General features: G+C 35.5%; 1 protein-coding gene across 1 annotated transcript in view; it reads right to left on the reverse strand.

The window, feature by feature from the left end:
* The window catches only part of ADAMTS20 (ADAM metallopeptidase with thrombospondin type 1 motif 20), an 82,948-nt gene that overhangs the window by 55,015 nt on the left and 4,995 nt on the right, over positions 1 to 22,938 (reverse strand). Inside the window, exons 3-8 of the mRNA XM_031503673.2 lie at positions 15,764 to 15,923; positions 12,390 to 12,649; positions 2,581 to 2,664; positions 1,747 to 1,871; positions 1,386 to 1,426; positions 982 to 1,087 (exon numbers count right to left, since the gene is read on the reverse strand). Coding sequence (XP_031359533.2) covers positions 982 to 1,087; positions 1,386 to 1,426; positions 1,747 to 1,871; positions 2,581 to 2,664; positions 12,390 to 12,649; positions 15,764 to 15,923 — 776 coding nt within the window. The remainder of the gene's footprint in view (positions 1 to 981; positions 1,088 to 1,385; positions 1,427 to 1,746; positions 1,872 to 2,580; positions 2,665 to 12,389; positions 12,650 to 15,763; positions 15,924 to 22,938) is intronic.

Here is a 22,938-nt window from a genome sequence, read left to right on the forward strand (position 1 = left end):
ACTCAATACATCTATCTGACCTTTTGGCAATAGACATCTTTAAAATGCCTTACATAATTATCCTCTTATCCAAATGCTCCTACTTATATAGTCGTGGGTACAGGAAGAATTTTAGAAGTAACATTTTTTTTTTAGCTTACCAGAAAAATTCCAGTGTTTTAGGAGTGTGCCACTTTAAAGGAACAACCCATCTCCTCAACTGAATATACAAGCCGTGGCTGGTCTGTCCACAACATGCAACCCCAATACTCACATCATAACTCTTAATATTCAGAAACAAAAACTGCAGAGCACATCGATATCATACTTAATACAATTAATACATCATCTTATGTTACTATCTCAGTTCAAGTACCAAGACAAATAGCATGTGTCTAAGTGGACTTGCAGGCACAAGAAAATAAACAAGCTAGCTACTGAGCTCTGTAACGTTGTCGTTACCTACACTGAGGCATGCTCATGGAGCTAGAGTATAGCACCTTTCTGCCATCACTGATGAGGTATGCTTCATAAAATAAAATGCTGTCATCTCCTCTTATTTTTCAGTGTAAAGTATTTCTCTTTGTGTTACTCTACTGTATTCTGAAAGGATCAAACACAAGGAAGAATATTTCTGTGTTATATTAACAATTGTCTTTTCTTAAAGGCAAATTCCTAACAGGGCTAGAATACACTTAGAGTTAACAGAACGATATGGCACTACCTAGGTTATGTCCCAGTGTCCCAACCAGTTCATATGACAAAAGGACAGAATTCATCTGTTTGGACAGTTTTTCCTAGAATTCAGGATACCAAGCAAGTTATAAAATTCACAATTTCTTTACCAAGCTCACTGCAAGGGGCAAAAATAATGGCTCTTCTAAAAGGCTATATATCAGACTCCATCCTCTTAGAAATGCAAAGCCCACTGCTGAAAATCGGTCATATTTAAAAAGGAAATTTAAAAACAAAGAAATTACCTGCCAAGAAATAGGTACTTACACATGTCCCAGCTCATGTGCTATAGTAAAAGCAGCACTCAACCCATTTTCTTCACTTACAGAACAACTGCGTAGTGGGTCACACATTGTACCCAGCTCTGCTAAACCTGCAAAATCGAATCATATAAAACTTAAGAGAATGAATTTTCACATATTGCCATGTACTGCAGTGAATGCTACGGCACTCAAGCCAAAAGTCAAGTATGCAGCAAATTTACACAAATCGAACAACCACCTATCACCAAAGTACATGCCAGGAGAGAACAGCAACAAGAAATGTGAAAATATTATTTTTGTCTGTGTGGCTTGAATTTTGCATCTATTTTCTGACTTATTGCTAATACAATAGTCACACTGATATTCTCATGCATATAAAATCACACTGATGAAAAAAGAGTAACTCACCAAGAGTATCGCACTTCTCTCTAGCTCTGCAGATATCTTCCCTTGAAAGAAAATATTTATTTCAAATCATTATAGCATATAAAAGGATATTTGAAAAGTATTTCACTGTTGTTATACTAGTTACAGCAATTGCAAATCTGATTCTCAATTTTTAATGTTACAGGCCATTTAAACAATTTGTATTCTAGTGAAAGAAGTAAATGCTCACATATTGATAATGAAAGTTTTGGAAGGGCAAGATATGTTATTCACTTATCTATGAACAATGTCAGTGGAATGGTTAAAAGGTTATATTGTAAAAACAAAACTGAAGCATTTCTCTCACCTAGCTGGGTAACTGTAGCTATTTTAGATACTGTACCTAGTGATGAGAACAGCAGTATCGTGATGAGAAGGGTGAGTATCATCCAAAGTATTTTGTGCTTGCTGCCATAAGCAAAAATTACGCAGAGTGGTAGCTGCATTAAAAGTGATAGCTGGTCCTTCCTAAGCAAGAAATGCCAAAAACATCAAATAAGGGCTTTAATATTCATGCACTTGCACTTACTGCATTTTCATTTGTGCTGCTAATCTGCAAAGTAATGAATGCACATGGAAAGAAAGTCAGCGGTACTCCACCTAAGAATTCCCCCAGCAGATTTGTTTGAAGGGTCAGATCTGAATTCAGCTGCAAGTCATCAGTTTTAAGAACCCATTATTCTAAACAATGTATGCATTTACCATGTGTTAAATATTGGAAAGATATAGTGACAAGACATTTATGATAAGTAAATATGAAATCCATGTATTTGAAAAGCAAGTATTTCTTACAATCTTAAAATATTACAGCTGTTAGGGTTGAAAGCCTCCCATTGAAACCCTCTATAAAAACTGCCATTTTTGTGCCATGTTTCCATGAGCATAACCACACTTCAGGTAGCCCTGCCATAAGCTTTCATATACAATTTGATTTATATCAGTGTAGGTCAGCTGGAATTGCTAATACAGAGACAGGAAAATAGAGGCATTAAATATAGGCTTAGAAGTTAACCTTGCATTTCACATATTGTTTCCTATTTTAAAACAAAATTATGTAGTTTAAGAAAATATTTTATATTTAACCTAAAAAAAAATTAAACTTTGTAATTACAATGTAAGCACACACATTTTGTTACTTATATAAGAATAAAGTATTTTAAATATTTATTTTCCTTACCTGTTCATTGTGAATTACAATTAATTTTACAATAACTATATTAATAAGATTTCCAATAGTTGAATCTTTATAGATTCCTGCAACCTATAGAGAAAAAAAGAAGATTAGAGTATTAAACTCACCTGGTAAACTATTTTAATGAACCAAACAAACGACCAAAGCAAACTAAGTCATTACACAACAGATATCTCATGCATCCAACTGCACCTTCTACCCAAGGACATGGTAACAAAAAAAAAAAGAGTTTCTCAGTTTTTAATACCTTTTAATAGCTTCAATTCTGTATTCCTTTCCAAACAGACAGACAACATGTTGAAATGCTAATGTAAAAAGTACACTTATTATACAGTTTATTGATAAAATATCAAAGAAAGGAAAAAAGTACTGTTACTGTGATTGTGAGACATAAGCTGCTTTATATGGATGACTTGTAGAATCAATACCTGAAATATTAGAGAGTCTTAAAAAGCAACTTTAAACAAATAAGCTGTAATCTTGCTTTTAAATGGAAGCTGAACTGAGTTGTAAAACTGTATTGAAATTATCCATGACATATACAAAGGTATCTTTCTGTATACATAAAATTTGTATTTATATACCCAACAGACATTTTCATACATACTCTTGCAGACAGACAGTAAAAATCATTAGTCAAGTCCATACACCAAAGTGAACTACTTTTAAAGTTACTTTTCATTAAACAAAAGTATAAAAAATTATGCACCCCAAGTAACAGCTTCAGATATCTCATCCATGTGAATTCTGGCTTAAAGCAGTAGTTGAATGACAGCCTTATGTAAACAAGAGTTGCCACCAAACACAGAAGTACTGCCTTTCCTCCCTTCAAGCTTGCGCTAAGGCTGCAAGGCTAAAAAAGTGATCAAGGAACAGATCCAGCTGCAAATTTTTTGTTGGTTTTTTTTTTTTTTTTTAATCACATTATTCTGGTCAATAGGCTCTCATTTCTTGTGCAGTCTCCAAACACAAGTGCTGACAGAGGGAAAGAGGAAGAAGAACAGATTCTTTCAGAAGTCTTTTGAGCCACCTGAAATGGCTCAAATTGCTTCTGCAACCACAGCTTTGCAGTGTATAAATTAATTTGCCTGAGGTCAAGTAATACAGCTAAAACTTAGAACTGACAGAGCACTGGCTCCCAAGTCATGCTCCACCTTTCTGCGCAGCACTGTCCTTCGTGCCTTGTTGACAAACAAACTGAAAGTAGAGGATTCAATAAGAGTAGAGGAGGAGCCAGAGAGTTTCAGAACCCATGTGTAAAACACGTTTCAGAGCAGTACAGCTATTGTTTGCTTCTTTCCATATGGACTGCTTTCTTGGTTACTAACCAGCAAGTATCCAGTTATTCTTAGGTGGGAATAAGGAACATCTCTCAAATACTCACTGAAGTGCTGAATCCACTGGGCAGGGACAAACTCAGAAGCCTTTACAAAGGGTATCTCAAATGCTCAATGTAGGCAGAACTTCAGTGGAATAAACTACAATTTTTCTAATACCAAAATTACCACAATCAATCTCATAATGTGTTCTTATACTTTGAGATCCACTTTGACAAACTTAGAAATGATATTTCTGGATATTTATCCTCCCCACAGTCAAAGTATGTTCCTGTAGGAATTGCTGTCTTAAATAACAAAATTATCACATCCATCTCAACTCATATAACAGGGAGTAAATTCCATCAATGGCCAATTGAGAAGGAGAAGGAGAAGGGATGAACTGTTCTGTAGACATGACTATCCAGAGATATGTATTTTAACATATATTTTCATACAAGACATGAAGAGCAGCTATTTAATTTCTTCATCCCTTTACTATGGAAAGAGACAAGATGTTTAATTCTCAGATGTATGAGGCTAAGGCAGATTAATTCCTGCCCAGCTCTTTCAAGTTTTATTTCTCTTTAGCAAAGAAGAAACAGAATATGGGTTCATTATGGCATTCCAAAATCATGTCAGAGAGGAATCTGAAAAGGGATCTGTGAGGATCTTTGGCTTATTCCAAGGATTGGAAGACACTTCTTCCAAGGCTTGATTCTAATACCATTTAAGCAGGCATAAAAGGCACTTACAACTGAGAATTTGTTACAGCATAAACCTATACAAGAAGATTACGTGTGTAGCATTAACAAAGACCTCTTTCAATGGACATGGCTGTTGCACTTGGCTTTGTAGACCTTCATGAGATTCACACAGGCCCACTCTTCAAGCCTCTCGAGGTCACTCTGGAAGGCATCCCTTCCTTCAAACAATTCAACTGAATCACTCTCAGTCATCTCTTATCGGAGGCATTCATGAAAGAGGATGATGAAATGTGATAGAAACTTAACAGAATACACCATTTGTTTACAATTTTCAGATCTACTTGCTTTACAGTGATCTAAATACAAGCATCAGAGAAGTAGGAGGTAATAGCCAAGATAAAGTGAAATTAGTTTCCAAAGATTTTTCAAACTCTTAAGACCAGCCTCTGCACCAGAATACAACAACAAAGAATAGAAAAAAAAATTAGACCAGTTACACTTTAGTGGATCACAGCTTTTATTTTCATGGAATTCTGAAAAATTAAGTCAGACAGCGGTAGCTGCTAGTTTACTGGAAGCAACTTGGTCACAAAGTTTAGTTTCTCTCTGTCAATGAAAGTGTGACTGTCAATAGAGAAAAAATGCCTTATTTAGAAAAGGTGCTCATAAACAGGCAAGCACATCTAGAGGCTGGAAGGTAAGTAAATGATATATCCAAATCCAATAGGATTTAGATATATTTTGTTCAGCTCTTTTTCTCCTTCCTTTTTCCCCTCCTAAACATTGTATCACAAGATCTCTTTTTCTTTCCTCTTGTCAGTTACACACAACCATGGTACCAAGAAAATGCAAACATTCATATCCCCTGAAAGAAAAGTAGTATCACTTCATAGCTTGTATGTCTTTTGCAGGCTCCAAAATCTCCTATGTATCACTGTAGTGCTGAAAGCATGTAAGGATCTGTGAGATTTCTCCTTCATATTTTCCATTGTCATACTGGAATTCTATCATGTATTTCGTAAGACCCAAAATTTGTCTGACATCATGAGATATATAAGTAGTTACTGCTTCAGCAAAAGAGCCATGTTATTTCTGTTGATGCTACTCCCATTCTGTTGCATGCATATTTCTGTACAAAACTGGCTTCCACAAGTAGATCCTAATGGCAGCCAAGAATTCTCATACAAACTTGAACGAGTATACCCATGCCTCTGACTTTCCATTTTTCCCCCTGTAAGTTTTAGGTCATCTACTGCCCCCTCACCCAAGTCCTTTTCAATCTACTATCCCCTGAGTTAACCAAGTAAAGGTTCCACCTGTCACCTACTGGAGTGCTTTAGTGCAAAATGAGACTACATCCCTTTTAAAGGCTGAGTTGCCTTTTGTGTCAGTTTTGGCTAGGGTAGAAATAATTGTCTTCATAGTAGCTGGTATGGGGTTATGTTTTGGATTTGTGCAGACCGCAGGGTTGATAAAACAGAAATGTTTTTGTAATTGCTGAGCAGGGCTTACACAGAGCCAAAGCCTTTCCTGCTTCTCGTACTGCCACACTGGGGAGGAGACTGGGGGTGCCTGGGGGGTTGGGAGGAGACACAGCCAGGAGAGGTGACCCAAAGTGACCACAGGGAGATTCCAGACCAGGTGACATCATGCTCAGTGTATGCACTGGGGGAAGGAGGAGGAAGAGTGGGAGGTTTGGAGGGATGGGATTTGTCTTCCCCAGTAACCATTACATGTGATGGGGCCCTGCTCTCCTGGAAATGCTGAACACCTGTCTGCCCATAGGAAGCACCAAATAAATTCTTTGCTTTCCCTATTAAACTGTCTTCACTTCTAGCTTTTACTCTTCTGATTCTCTCCCTGATCCTGGTGGTGGGGGAGTAACCAAGTGGTTGTGTGAGGCTTAGTTGCCAGCTGGGGACACCCTATCAGGAATGCCTGTGTTCTGTTTTACCTCTAACTTGCAGCTGAGATTGCTGTAAAGATAGCCCTTTAATATTGCAAAAACTCAGATGGCAACAGTCATGATCATCACCATCTACAACTCTTCAATGAAAATACACAGTTATAACCAGAACACATCAAATGCCATAATGCACAGCACAATGTCAATGTGTGCTTCCTTTCAGAATCTAAAAGAAACTCCCTTAAAAGACCATTTCACAAGACACGGCATTAGACAGGCTTCTCTAGCTGTTAGAAGCTGCTCAGAGAAACACATGAGTGTTGCTTTGGCAATATGTCTCCTTATTCTCCTCATTCTATTCTTATTACATGAGATGGGTCCCAGGTTGTTTAAAGCAAGGCCTTTGTCATAATTGTACAGTACTAAGACTTCACCTCTTGAACTACTGAAGAGAAAGTCATAGAGACATGTCAAATCATTGAATCAACAACAACCACCACCTAGACAAAAATAGTAGGAAATAATACAAACAGCAGTGACGTGTAAAGACGGGCAAGCAGGTGCCTGCCTACATACTGCAAAATAGAATCACTTAGGTAGGAAACGAACCTTAAAATCATTGAGTTCAACCAAACACTGCCAAGTCCACTATGAAACCCTATCCCCAAGCACGACATCTGCACATCTTTTACTTACCTCCAGGAATGGTGACTCCTCTGCTTCCCAGGGCAGCCTGTTACAATGCTTCACAATCCTCTCCATGACAGGGTTTTTTCTAAACTTTCCCGGTGTAGCATGAAACCATTTTCTTTCTTTGGTCCTTCACTTGTTACTTGGGAAACAAAACTAGCTACAATCTCCTGATAGGTAGTTGTACACAGTGGTAAGGTTCCCCCAAGCCTAATTTTTTACAGGTTAAAAGCCACCAGCTCCCTCAGCCATTCCTCATATGACTTGTGCTCCAGACCTTTCATCAGCCTTATTGCCTTTCTCTGGCCATGCTCCAGCCCCTCAATACCTTGGAGTGAAGGGCCCAGAACTGGACACAGCACTCAAGGTGCAGCCTCACCACTGCTGAATGCAAGGGAACAATCACTGCCTTGGTGCTGCTGGCCACATACTTTCTTGTACAAGACAGGATGCCATTGGCCTTCTTGGCTACCTGGGCACACTAATACCTCTATATTAGTTGGTGGGCCTCAAGATGTAGTGAAGAATTTAATATATAGGTATCCTGGAGATGCAATTAAGGACAGTCAAAATTAAAAGAATAGTTGGCTTTTATACCCCTATAGATACCCATATGTCAAGATCAGTAAGAAGGCCAGCTCAGAGAATTTATATGAATGATACTTTGAAAATAATTGTTTCCAGCTATGTATATTTATTGGTGCACAAACAAATACCTACTCTCATTTTAACAATGCCAAATGCACAAGATCATGGGGTTTTATAAACAGAGAAGAAACATAATAAGGTATATTCTTGGCTTGTGTTGGCCTTCTAGATTTTACTGGATGAGAGATGAAAACCACTGAACATTCCTGTAGGTTTAATACTAATACATTGATCTGAATGAGAAAGGGGAAAAATAGATTACTGAGTTCTAAGGAACAGATACAAGGAACAATATATTCACCTCTAAACTTTTAATGTAACTATATTCATTGCCTTTCAGATGCTAGTGACACAAATTAAATTATTAACCTACAAACCATTTAGATCTACTATCTATTTTTAAATTATGACTATAGGCAAAATCAGTAATGCAAAATATTCTTAAAGGTCAGGATACATCTATGTTTTTTCAGTATGTTCTGAAAAGATGAACTGTTAACTATTGTATAGTATGAACTACAAAGAAAGTATAAAAACAGTCTTTAAATTCACCCCAAGATAAAACAAGTTGTCTGGTTTTAATGATGGGACACATTGGTGCACACAGTCTTCCCATATAGGAAATACAACATGATCAATGCTGATGATAAGTGCAAAAAAAAAAGTATAAATAAGACCCTAACTATAAATTTTTTTTCCTGTTAAGATCTACTACTCACTATCTTCCATTTCATATGTCAGTAAAAGATGGTAGCCATACAACTTTACTAAAGTTTTGGTCTTAATGAAAATCAAAAGGACCAGCTTTTAACACCACATTATATTAGTACTGTTTTACCATGATACAACACCACTTTATGGTTTCACAAGTTAAATGATCTAAAGTCATGCTGGCTCAATCCTCGAATGCATGGCTGCCCCACTCCCATGCTCTGACTTCAGTACTCGCATGACTAGGCAGTGAGCCAAGTTCACATTCTGAGCTGGCCATCACAGCACTACCACAAGTGGTTTTATATGCCATGATTTCTTTTCAAAAAGGAAGATTAGAAAGGTTTTGCTGCAAGCAGACTAAGAACAGACCAAGTAGTTTTTTTACCAGCAAGCAAACTATAAAAGCAGTACAGTACTTAAAAGTATGTCAATAATCAGGTTATTGATTCAGAAAATGAGGACAGTAGCTCAAAATGTTTAATGGAACCAAATTTCAGGTGTTTTTGAATTTTACAGTAAACTCCAGTGTTTTAATGAATTATTTCAGTTGCTAAGATCAAGCCTTCATGTTTGGGGCTCTGAATTTTCAGGACATAGTCTAAGATGAAGTCCTCCAGTTGCTAAATCTATTAAGGCAGTGCCTACTGCCTGCTCTGCTGATACAATACTTGGAGGAAGAAGAAACTGTGCAACTTAAGCAATTACAGTATTCTTATTGTTTTATTTATTGTTTCAAATAAATAAATAATGCCACACTTTGTCTTGAAATACAATAAAGCTTTTCATAAAATCCTATGGCAAAGGTACTCCTTCTATCTTGAAGTACATATTTCATTCTGAATGAGTAAGTATTTCCAAGATACAATGTAAGTAATGTGAATGCATATATTGCCAACATTTATGCAGTTTTAAAGAAATGAGATTACTTTCATGCTGAGAGCTAAGCCTTTTCAGGTTGAATTGGATGAGTGACAAGACATTTAAAACCCTAAAAATATTTAGCAGTATATTTCAGTTCTTATTTTCCACTCCTAAAACAGCAGTAAGTTTACCTTGGTGGCTTTGTTGATGCTAAAAAAAAGCGCCAAAGAAAATAAAAAGAAAAATGGGCCAGGATTTCAAAGATTCCTCTGGGAGCTAGAGGTCTAAGTTTCATTAAATTTAATGTGATTTATACGCTTAAAGTTTTTAGGTTTCTTTAAAATCCAAGCCAGAACCAAATAACCTTAAAAGTTTCAGAATTATTACAAGAGAAAAGTATAACTCTTGATTCAATTAAAATGTCAGCAACCTGACAATTTCCCAAACAGAAGTTGTTTGACCAAACACAACCAGTAAAATTTAATAATCAAAGCTATCCATACAATGGCAGAAAAAATAAAATTTTAAAGTTTCATTTCTTTCCTTTATAGGCTATCAAATAAGACTAAAAATGGTTCTGTTTCAAATACTGAGAGGCTGTGGGTCAAGAAGTGACCCACCAGCATACTGATAAATTCTAATGCAGATTACATGACAAAGAATGGTAGCCACTTCTTTTCCTTTCACATTTTTTTTTACTACCTTACTGAAAAAATAACTGTTATGGAGACTAAGAAGTGACTAAAGGCTGTTTATTCATACACATTATTTGTTTGACAAATATCTATGTCAGAAGAGGGTTGGATTAGATTGATTTCCAATTGTTCTGTGTTTCCAAGCCATTGCTGAAATGCTTCAAGGAGAATGGATATGAGCTGGGATATGTATTCTGTGGGGGAAATGGAGGCAGGGGAAGGGAGAGTGCATGGAATTAATTGAACTGTAAGGAAAATATTTTTGAAATAAAATCTGAATTTATACTTTTTACATCTGCTCAACATTACTAGAAATAACATCTTAAGAAATTTTTGTTTCAAGATTACCTTCTGCATATTTTTGTTTCAAGGTTACCTTCTGCATATATTACCTTCTGCATTACCTTCCATATATATGTGGAATAGAGCTGCCAACAGATGCAAGCAATAGATCTTACCTCCTACAGTGGTATTCAGAGATATTAAAGTCACATTGAAGATGTAGTGCCTTATTGAAGGCTATTACCTTAAAGCCAGCAATAAGTGTAAAACCCTAGTTTTACAGTATAGATAGAAAAGCACAAGAAAGAAATGGCAAGATTTTTAGAAAAGAACTGATGTTCTTTCACTCATATATTATATGTTAAATACTAGATTTTAAAAACAATTCATATATAGTTTCTCTTTAATAGCTATTATACAATGGTTATCTTATTTACCTAGAAGTCCAATTGTGTAAGTAAAAAGATAAATATTGCACTGTAAGGAATAGTACTTGAAAGCACAACATATACAGATGCAGGAATACTGTTTTCTTCTTAAAAAAAAAAACAAAAAAAACACATCAGGAATTACATTACCTATAATCACAACAAGACCTTATGAGAAAGGTATAATAAATATTCCAATTCATCTTTTTGTAAAGTTCTGTAAAAAACAGTTTCTATTTTAAAGTAACATCTTCACCACCTCACTTTGTTTCTTAGTATACTTCTTCAATAAAGGAAGTAACTAGAATAAAATTGCATCTTAGGGATCAATTGTTTCAAAAGGAATTCCAAACAGAGAAAACAACTTTTGGTATGGATTTTGTTAGTAATACATGAACTTTCATACCTTCACACCACTAAAAGTAGAAAAACTCAGAAGATTTACAATAACATATGCTAATCTCCCTTAAAACATTATTTTTCTTATAAACTAATAAAAGGAAACTCCATGTTCTAAATTTAGGTGCCTACATCATCTGTGTAATAGATGGCAGGACCTGTACTGTCATCAGCTGGAGATGTGGATGTTAGAGTGAGCAGTATTCATCTCAGCTGCCTAAGTGCCTATTACCCAGTGTCCTTTCACACACTACAGGTTATCAGAATGCATAACTGGCAGATGCAACACAGGATTTACAGGAGACTTGCACAGCCTGGGCCACAGCAGCCAAGGCCACGTCAGATGTCCTACAACATCTTAAATGGCATGGGGTACTTATATGAAGGAAATTAATTAATCACAGTAAATCAGAGTGCTATTCTGTTCATCCAAAAGTAGATGTCTGTATCTGGTCAAGTTAATAGCCATCTAAAAAGCAGATGTCTCTATAGATACTTATGTGATTGGTGCTTTAGTTTGCCATCCCCAAGCTAGATGCAGTTTCATATAAATTAAACGTCCTGAATAAATATAAGGACAGAAATCTAGGAAGAATTACAATGCAGAATATGTTAGCATGCCTTTTCCTAACAGATGGTTCAAGTGATGTCATGGTAAAACTTTGATTTTAGAGCTTACTGTACTATATTCTGAAATCCTGAATCACTTTTGGTTCAAGAAAGAATTTACCACATAAAGATCATAAATTTATGATACCAACTCAAAGTCTGACTCATACGATTCTGAAGTTTCCTGAAAAATTGAATAACTAGGATTGCTAAAACCAAAGTTTTTTTTTTTTTTCGCAATGCCGTTTAACATCTCTCTGCTGTAATTAATGTGTATTTTTCACTTCCTGAAGCTTAAGAATACTTCTAAAGCAACAGAAAATCAGGAAATGAGTCCCATCATTTCACCTACACATGCTACTCTGCATTAAACTGAAAAGATCCCTAATCTTAAATTTTGACACATCTTTTTTATTTATGTTTATATAAACTCTTTTTATTATACAGAATTTGATCAAACCAGAAGACAGGAAAGTTGCAGAAAAGAAAACAACAGAGCAGAAATAATTAAAATTCCCAATAATTAGAAACTTACTTACTATTGACATCAACGTTAGAACATAGTGCTGTAAATTCTGCCCGTGGTGATGAACCATTTTGGTGTCAGCTGTGACCATCACTTCTACATATCTTGGATAGGAAAGAAAACGTTTCTTCCTGGAATGTGGATTGCTACCATCCTCTATGGAGAGGTTATTTAAAGCATACTCTAAACTGAGAGCCTTCTGTAAAACACTGCTCTTTTCATCTAAACTGCTGAAGGTTGGATGTAATAAAGTGCTCTTCTTCAACTCTTTCTCTGTAAAGTAAAAAAAAATATTTACTCTTGCATGCAGTTGCTAAATAGTTAAAAGGCAAAAGGCTGCCCAAAATAAAAAAAAACTTATATTTATGATCTTATTTCCAAGAGAAACCATGGAAGAAAAAAAAAAAGAAAAAAAAAAAAGAAACACAGAAGACTGCAATAGGCGCATCAAATGAGATGTTTTGTATATTTTTATATCATTCTATCATAAATTGATTATTTGTAACAAATTAGTTAAGAGACAGCAATATTACACAGTTCCTAGAATGCAGTATAATCCAAACAGGAAGGCTGGAAGGAGATAAGCAGTGTAGCTTACTCAGTACAGCAAAGAACACAAGTTTGTTTTTATTTGATCTGCTGGTGCCAAAAGTTTGCATGTAAAAATGTGTTTTGGTTAACTATCTACTTCCAACTCCTGAAGTCCCTACTGACTTTCAAACATACATAATGTTATATTTAAATTAATATGGAGTTTAACTTCATATGCAAGTACACATCAAAAGCCTTAGGTGACCTCTTTGACAGTTTTGTAACTATTCATTATGTAGAATCAGGCTCTAAAGGAAATACACAATCTACTCAGCTATCTCCAAACTGAGTACTGTAATACTTCCAATTACACTGTACAGTCCAGCCACCAGAGGCTTCTGATGCCTGATACAGAAAAAACAATGCCTTTTCCAGAGTCATCTTAGCTCTCATAAAAAACACTTAATGGAGAAGCATATCTGAATTCTTACTACCCTCTAGAACTTCAGCAGCTAACTGGACGCTCCAGCCCCTTCAGAAGAAACCTCCACTGTCTTTCTGGAAATTAGATTTCCTCTTAAACAGTAGCAGCCAAAGGATATTTCTCCTAAGCATTTTATTCTAATGACTTAGTGACTACAGCACTGAGTCAAGAACTCAGAGACCAAACTTCTGACACCCTCAACTTGAGAGGATTTAAATCTACACATTCTATTATTCAAGGGAAGAGCCCTCATGTGTAAACTTTAAACGATTGTTGAGAGATCCATAGTCCGTCTTCCTTAAAGTTATGGTATGACATGGCCAGAAAGAAAAAGTAGAGACAACAGCAAGCACTCTACTGAGTAATTGTTTACAAATCAATCACAAAATAAAGCTATGCTAATTGTGAAACCATTAGCACTAACAATAACGAGGGAAGAAAGCAGGGACTGGCTCTGAAAAGGAACTAGTTAAAGATTATCCACATATGTGTTCTGACTGACTGAGTTAGATGCACAGAAGAAAATTAGCTGAAGCAATTTCATACACACAATCTTTACTAGATCACAGAAAGCCTGTGATTCTAGAGTACTGGCAAAATAGGAAATAATACTTATATTTAAAGGGACAGTTTAAAGATTATCTAAATTTATGGACCAAACAAATCAAGAACAAATCAAATTAGTTTTGTTTACAAACACCAGAAATCAATAAGTGGATAAGTAATAGCTGTCAGATTTATACAAAACACAGTCTGGCAAACTCTGATGAGCTTCCATGTATTAAGGAAACAGAACCTATAGACTGAGGAAATGCAATAAATATCCTATCCTGACCTGAGTAAGGCATATATCAGGGTTACAAATTTTTTTTTAATTGGCAAACTAGTTTTAGAAGAAAACAGGAAAAAGTAGAGAAAATATTTGGTAGACATTTTTAGAATTATCATGGCCCAATTTCAAATTAAAAATATGTATTGAATATTATGTTCCTCCATATCCTCTGTCAAGGTTCCCCTACTAGAGAAAGATAAACTTTCATGATTCCAAGTAGTGATAGATGTTGTTCCTCTGTGAAGAAAGGATATGAAATACCAAGCAAGTCTAACATTAAAGGAGACATAGCTCTTCCTTAGAAGGACAGAAGCATAAAAACACAAAGCTTTTCTTCATAAACATTTCTGCAACTTCACTCCCCCCAAAATGACAGCAAGTCCTAGTTCACAATCTTTTGTAATTGTTCCAAAAAATGAAAAGGAAGAAAATTACTATGTTCTTAATGCTTGAAGTCTTTTTCTCATACTAACTTGTTAAGATTAAAGCAAAAAAAAGACACAAAACAAACTGAAAGACCTCTAATTTGGCTCAGTACATATAATTTATAATTTTTTAAAAAGGCATAGGATTAGGAATATTTGCTTGATGTAATGGTTCTTTTCTGGCCTAGTATCTATGGAAAAGCAGAATTCTCAAAAGAATGTTTTCGAGTATAAAATATGTTATAAGAATTTTCCAAAATTAATAACACTAGTCACCCAAGGGGTTTTTTTTATCTTCATATTTTTGACCATCTACATAGATATTTCTCAAGAAGAGTTCCAGCAAAAGTTCCCTGTTCAGCCCAGGAACTGAACAGGGAGCCAGTCTTCCCTGCTGGCTCATCTTTCAGTACATAGGGATGGCCTTCCTCTGCACCTGTAAAATTTCTTCCTTAATTTATGTCCAGCCCTCCTGGACCACTTTATTATTAAGGACTGCTTCCCAAGGAACACTTTGAATTAGTGCCCTGAACAGGCCAAAGTCCACCCTCTGAAAATCCAAGTCAGAGGTTCTGTTGACTCCCTTCCTTTAAACATAAATAAAATGAAATATGAATATGTAGCATGAATAAATTATTAAAATACCAATACAGACAAACATTTAAAATAACGGCTAAGATTACATTATAATAAATTAATGGGTAATATTAGAGCCTTCCATTATTAAGAAAGACAGATGTCATGTATTATCTAATGAATTGCAGTAAGTTCATGATCTTTTATTATCTGCTACAATTGCAGTTAGTTCATTATCTTTTGTGAATATAAGCAACAGCTCCTGTGGATCTTCTCTATATAGCTATTAAAAGCAAATCCACACCAATGTTCTTGCAATATCATGGATTTTTTTCATATTTACATTCTGTCTTACTTTTGAATTTGCCACTCTCACAAAACAAAAGGAACAGCTGACAAGCCTATATGAAAGAAATGTGTAGATTCTAATGGCACAATGTGGAAAAAAATATTTATGTAATAAAATCTTGCTTTTTTTTTTTCCTTTGGAACATTTGACTTTTGAAAAAGGGACAATGAAATTTAAAGTATGACTGTACCTGAAACTTCACAAGGTTTATGGGATTTCTGGTACTCTTTAAGTTCATCAAGCCTGTATATAAGATGTGGTTTGTTATGTTCATCTTCATGTTCACCTCCATCTGTTCTCATGAGAGGTTCTAAAATGTATTCACCATCATGTACCTTGAAGGTGCCCATCTGAAAGCAAGAAAAGTAATTGAATTATTTTCCACTGAAAATACAGGTATAAAAATAATTCTCATGGAAATAAAAACTATTTATGATAACATTTTAAAGCTAATGGTCATACACATGCATGTGAGATGAAGGAAACTCCAATAAAACCTGGAAGGCAAGGCAAGAGAAATTTGTTTTCAGGGACTTGCCCCACCAGAATAACTCAGATTACCTTGCATATTAACAATGTATTAAAGGTAATCATTGTAAGAGTTATGGGACAAAGGAGATCACAAAAATAAAGAGAAATCAGGTATAACCAAGCAGCACCAGTTGGGAACTGTGCAAAGGAGAGCAGAGGCCATCAAGAAATTCAGAATTAGACAGCTGTCCAAATTCTGGACTGATTTGTTGCCTTCTATCCTTAATATAATTTATATAATATTCTTCTTCTAAAATTGCATTTTCCCCATAGATTAGAAACAGTATTAACATGACATTATTTTTGAAGTTTTTTAACTGGAGCACCACAAATTCAAAGTTGATACCATTAAAGTATTTTTTTTTCCTTGATTCTTCCAAAACACTCCCCGTCCCCAGCCACCAGAGACACACATGATTAACTACATAATGGGAACCACAGTAACTTGATTACTAACAAAAGCACTGGCACATACACAAAGAACAAAAATTAAGCTCCTTTCCCCCAGCCCCCTGCCCCATAATCCCTTCAATTATGAAATCCTAAAGCAGACTCTGTTCTTTCTCACTGCACTTCTAACCAAATTCATAATTTCCTATGGCTTAAGTATTCCAGCTCAGGAGACTATGAGGAGGAAAAAACATGCAAGAATTTCATCAAATTATTTTCAAACATTTTAACAACTTCCTCGCTTCAGCCAATTAAACACATCAAGTGAGTAGGTACACAGCATTCTGATAGATGTTTTGCCACTAAGTCATAAGAATGACCTATAATACTATAGCAGTAACATACAAAATATGGTTTAAGAGATTAAATGTTCATGTCAACCTTGAAACAGGGTTATAGAGTGACAGAGCAGGATAAATGAGAGCAGAATCAAGAGTAAGGCTTTTTTAAACAAGTCAGTCTTTTAAAAACTGCTGCAGACTACTTTAGTGTTCAGGGTACTGGAATTACAATACCTCCTTGAATTTGGGATCCTTCTAAGCACTTATCAGCTGTCGATCTGTAAGAGTCTGCTAGTCTGACACATACCTGCAGCCCATCTGCAATTTTGCCTAATATATATAACATTATTAGAGCTGCTGTCAACACATTGTGGATGAATCCTCTGCACCAGCTTTGTCACAGAATGGAAAAAGACATCTTAATAGTATTTTCATTTCAAGACTGCTTAAATCTAACTCACAGAAGCACTTTTCCCCCTCAGTTTCATTTAAATTCTTTGCAAGTAGTCTTCATGCTGGATCCTTTATACATTCAGTTTAGCCTTCTCACATACAGTGCTTCCAGGGCATGTAATTTGTAGAGGACAGCAGATTGAGCAAACCAAGAACAGCCTGGAAAGGGCTTCAGGAAAACACACATGCCACAGCTTGTCAGTTAGTCTTAAGGTACAACCTTTTGGGTAAATGACAGGGACAGATAAGAGCCTGTCACTCAGGGACAAAGCATCAATTCTTGTTAAGATTCATGTTTTATTACATATACTATTAATGTCCCTGTTAACAAAATGTCATAAATCTGACCTTATAGTATTTGTCAACACTCACATGCTAATTAATTCTTTTCTCCTGATACACCAAAACCCGTATTTCTACATAATAGATATTTAAAGTATGTTCTTAAAGATTTAAGCAAGAACTTTATTGTTCCTGCTTTATTTCCCACATTTTACTTCACTACTATTCTTTCAAACAGGTAGATCAGATAATCTGCTTTTGTTTCTTCAAGAGTCTTTCCAACAGACAAGGAATGGTTTTAGTTATAACACACAGATTGTAAGAACAATACCCCAGAACTAACAAGGAGAGAGTTCATACTTCATTCCAGAATATCAGACTTCCACTGAAAAGATTAACTGCAAGAACAATGATATATTCCTTTTCTACAATTTCATCCTAAAAAAAAAAAAAAAAAAAAAAAAAAAAGTAAAAACTCCCAAAACTAAGATATATGTTTTTGAACAAGTCTCCTCACTTCAAAACTTTGCAATAACAGATCACAAGTTTACAGGCCAAAAAGTTATGACAGACAGCTGGATTGACAGAATCCTCCATCATGATTCCTGGCCTCAAATTTATTCTTAGCTTTTTTTTTAATGTCAAAAGATTAACACAAGACAGTACAATTGTGTCCTTAAGGCTAGAGAGTCCATCTTTACAGATATGTGGGACAACCATTTTAGAAAAATGGAGTCAAGCTGTCAAGCTTCCTTTTGCTCACTCTTTGACCCACTGATTCTCACACAGTATCCCAGGATCAATGGCCTGTTTAGATATGGAAAAAATAGCTGAGCAAATATCTATAATGTAAAAAGTTTTCATTCTTTCTACAATGAATTCTCTTCTCTTCAACAATGCGTGGATGAAGAAGCAATTACTATCACTGAGTAGTTATGAAAGCCTCCTACCAGTGGTCTATGACAAATTTTTGCACATCTATCCCAACTGAACACACTATGTTGTATGTGAGAAAGAGCAAAAATTATGAGATCAAGCAGTGTTCTATCTTAAGAAAGGCATTTGATACTTGTCATTCAAAACCAAAGAAGATATTTAACTTGTTGCCACCCATTCCAATCCTCTAAACCTGCCATAAAAACACATGGTTCACTCCTCATTTTCTTAACACATGCATCTACAAAAATTCAGTCACTAGTAACACTGCCTGTTTATATTCCTCCAGTCAGGAAAGTGATACTTCCCTTGGTGACAGATTCTGTTGATCTTGGTTGCTGCATCTTGGACACACAAGGAAAAGAGCTGTGAGATCCAAATGAAGAATACTTTTGGTAAAATGAAATAAAGAAAAGTCACTTAGATGTACAGTGACTGAGGTTGCTGAAACAGGAGCCCAAGCATTTGCAGGAAATTAAATCAGAAATGAACTGGATTTATCATCTACAGATGTCTCTCAAATCATCTAACAAGAAAGCTGCCTGAAACATTCTATTTCTGTTCTTCAGATAAAGAGATAAAAGTACATTTAAAAGATCTCTTCAGTAGAAGTAGATTACAAAATTGAAAACAGTCTCTTACACATCATCAATAAGTGGTCCAAAGGAGGAGTGCTACCCAGAATTATGCATATGTATAGATTTGAGAAAATGTATGAGAAAGCCCACATAAAAATGCTAATTTATTTTTTTGATTTAAAATATTATGGATGATCTAGACACTTTAGATTAAGTCAAGGTTCACAGGATCAACACAGCTACTCACTATATAGCATGATTTAGTGGTTCAAAGTGGTTTAAAACTGCATAGTTTTAACCAATATTAACCCTATTGCAAGAGTTAAGGAAGTAAATATTGCAAAATTATGGTTAAAGAATGTATCATGCCCATATACAAATTACATCTTTGTCTATCAAGTTTGCAGAACACATGGAAAACATAAGGAATATATAGCAGATTTCAGAAATGAGGAATTAGTATGTCCAACAGCACTATTGGAACAGTTCCATAAAAACTCTAAAAGAACAATTGAAGCTCTGGAAAACTTGACTCTAAACTGGCAGACTCCTGCCCAGGTAAGCTCCACTCCTCTGCTCAAGTACTTCTCATGCCCTTAAAGTATGGCTTCTTAACTCACTTAAAAACCTAAAACTAGTTTATAGCAAGAGCACTTTACAAAGTCAAAGTCATTTACAAAATCCCTTACTTTTATATTATTCTCTTCCCCTCAACTATCCCTTCCCTTTTGTTTATTCAAAGCTCTTGAATTATGTAAGAATCCCTCCCCCCTTTTTCTTCCTGCTTCACTGTTACAATATTTTATGATGAAAGACTTAAGAAGCATTGCTTAATTAAAGAAAAAATATTACAGTAATCATAGTACACTGTCAACATCTGGAAAAAGTATTTCTTCTAGAAGATAACTCAGCTAGAAACACAATAAGAGATAGCAGTTCAAGATAATGTATTAAGATCAGAGTAAATATAATAGAAATAAGAAAATAGTAATAAAATCATAAATTTTGTATTTCTTCCCTCATCAGGGAAGAAATATCTAGAAACAAATGTTTTCTGGTATAATACATTTGTAGAAGTGATTGAAATCAACATTACGTTTGAAGTTCTTAGACAATAAAATGCTAAAAGTTTGTTATAGGCATCTAACTACATCTTACAAATTTTGTGATGTCAAGATTGCCTGAGCTGACTCCAGTCACACCATTAAAAAAATGATGGGGCATTCACCTATGGTTGGAAGCATCCTGGTTTGCAAAGACAATTTTGGTTAGATAAAATTTCTTAATTCCAGATTGAAATGTAAGTTCCATGTAAATGCTTAAAGGGATTTTATGTACTTGTATGTTTAGACCACACCTTACCAATAACCATATGATAACCAGGAGATTCTAAATAAAATTTGTAGCAAAAGCAGAGGGGTCAAACAGCAGACAACTTGTTAGAATATTAAAAAAAAAAAAAAATCTCAAAGACACCTGGAAAGAGCACTGGCTCATGGAAATTAAAAATTAATGAGATTCATTGGAGTGGAAGGAAAAGAGAGGTATTGTTTATTTGTTTATTTATATCTTATCTACAATTCACAGTAAACAAGCTAAAAAATATGCATAATAATTTTTTAAAATAGATACATACATGGAGATTCCATTACAGAAAAGAAGTTATCTTGCAACACCTGTTGAGACTGGCAAAATAAAATGTATTAATACATTATGGGATGTTCTTGTTTGTTTGGAGGTTACTTTGAGAGGGAGTGGGTTGTTGGCTTTTATTTTTGAGTTTTAGGAGATTTAGTTTTAACATCTAAAATATCATCAAGCTAAGTATTCTGACAAAGCACAGACCTGGGGGATCCATACACTTTATCTTGGAGGAAACTCCTTCATAACATCTTACCTGTCTCAGAAAATGTCAAGCAAATTTACATTTGCAACTTATCTCTGTTTAGAGAGAACTGCCTAATTTTGATGTTTTTAAGTGGTTGCAGAGCCACCTTTTCCTGTCACTGGGAGATGAATAGCTCCATACAGTCCCTTTGACCTCATAAGCACCATCACAGGAGGTTATCACCCAAGAGCACACAAGCTGTGATTAGATTTTCACCTTAGTCAGCCACACAGTAAGTAAGCTACCTTGAGTACTTCTGTAAATATGTACATTCCCAGAAGGTATTAACTGCTCTCAGTGTCTGGCTTTGCTATCTTAATCTTGCCATTTTCTACAAGAGGGTTTGTCTGAAACGGAATGAGAATTAAGACTACTGCAGATACACTATCTCATATGGGAAGCCTCTTTATCTCCAAGAGTACAAAGTTTCCTGAGACCCATGACAGCTTAACTAACTGTTAGCTGCCACCTGGGACTGGAAGCATTACGTTCAGACAAAAAAAGAAAACCCACACACAATCCCCCCACCTATTTGCACACCAGTAATTTAGCTTAGTAACAGCAAAGGGCCTTATATTTTGTAATCTGCCCTTCCCTGACACAGAAACTTTGGTGTATATATACACACAGATAAAAGTAAATCAAAGTTCCCTTGGATGCCCAGAGCATACCAGCAAATTCACCTGTGTCCCATAGATCCAAACAATAAAAGCAGCAGTTGAGAACAAGCTGCAGCCATCAAAACAATTTATTTGGCAAACATATTGGCAAAGAATGTGCCCAAGCACTTGATGACACAGGACATGGGCAGAAGGCAGGCCAGTGATGGCTGAGCATCCCCGACATAAAACATTACATAGGCACATCCAATCTGTTGAAAGACAACTTCTGCAGAATTTTGCTGGTGAACAGGTAGATACATACTCAGGTCCTACTGCTTTCGATAAAACATTTTCTGTGACAGACCCTCAGCTGCACAATCCACAACTCCACGTATCTTCTCAGTTTACACTGCAATTACCACCTGTATTTGCTGATCTGTGCTGGCCCATATGTGAAAGTATAGCACCTATGGAAATATTTCCAGAAAAATCTGAGATGCAAAGAGCCTGAGGAAAACATACTGAAGAAGATTCAGGGTTTTTAAAACAGCTGTAGAGGGGATCTAAATTATCTTATTTTTTGTAACAAGCCAAAAACAAAGAACATTTTATCTTAAACTTCCAAAGTAAAACCTTTTTACTTAAAACCACTTTGTGCTGATCAGAGACAGAGCAAATGCTGAGGGCTATAATGGAAGCACTGAAGCTCTTCCTGTTTTGCAGATCCAGAGCTGGAGTCTCACCTTATATATGTATGTGACACAAGAAACCAGAACCACTAAGTGGGAGTCTTCAGATCACCGAGCCAGTAGCAATAAGACTTTGTTTGCTCAAGCAAGACTCAATTGCCTTGAGTTGACACTTTAATAGGATTGCTTTCCTAGCTTATGATGGAATCAGTATATTAAGATAAAAAAAATATAAAATCCAGTATGTTTCTTATGGATGTTCATAGCTTTATGAATGTAACACAAATACTGAAACTATCCTGCCTTCTAGATTCAGAAAGTAACTTCTCTGAAGTGACAGCTTAGAAGTTAAAGCATTAAATTACATCAAAGTAAGTGTGTTTTCCAGTTACAAGTGTTAAAGTTTCTTGGAAAAAACAATGTCGTTTCACTCACTGAGGTTGTTAGTACAAAGGAGCACAAAACCAGGGAGCAGATATCTGGAGTTTGTTACCTGCACTAGATCTTCACAAGAAACTAGATGCTGGCTATTCTAACAGTAGCTTCTAGCAAGTTTTTGGGCTTTGGATTGTTGGGAGTTTTAACCAAAAGATTAAAAATCACAGTTTCTTAAGACAAATTCCAAGACTGCTTACTTTTCCTTAAAAGGAGCCACTTTACCCATTCATAGCAACA

The sequence above is a fragment of the Lonchura striata genome, chromosome 5 (assembly GCF_046129695.1).
Source record: "Lonchura striata isolate bLonStr1 chromosome 5, bLonStr1.mat, whole genome shotgun sequence".
Lineage (NCBI taxonomy): Eukaryota > Metazoa > Chordata > Aves > Passeriformes > Estrildidae > Lonchura > Lonchura striata.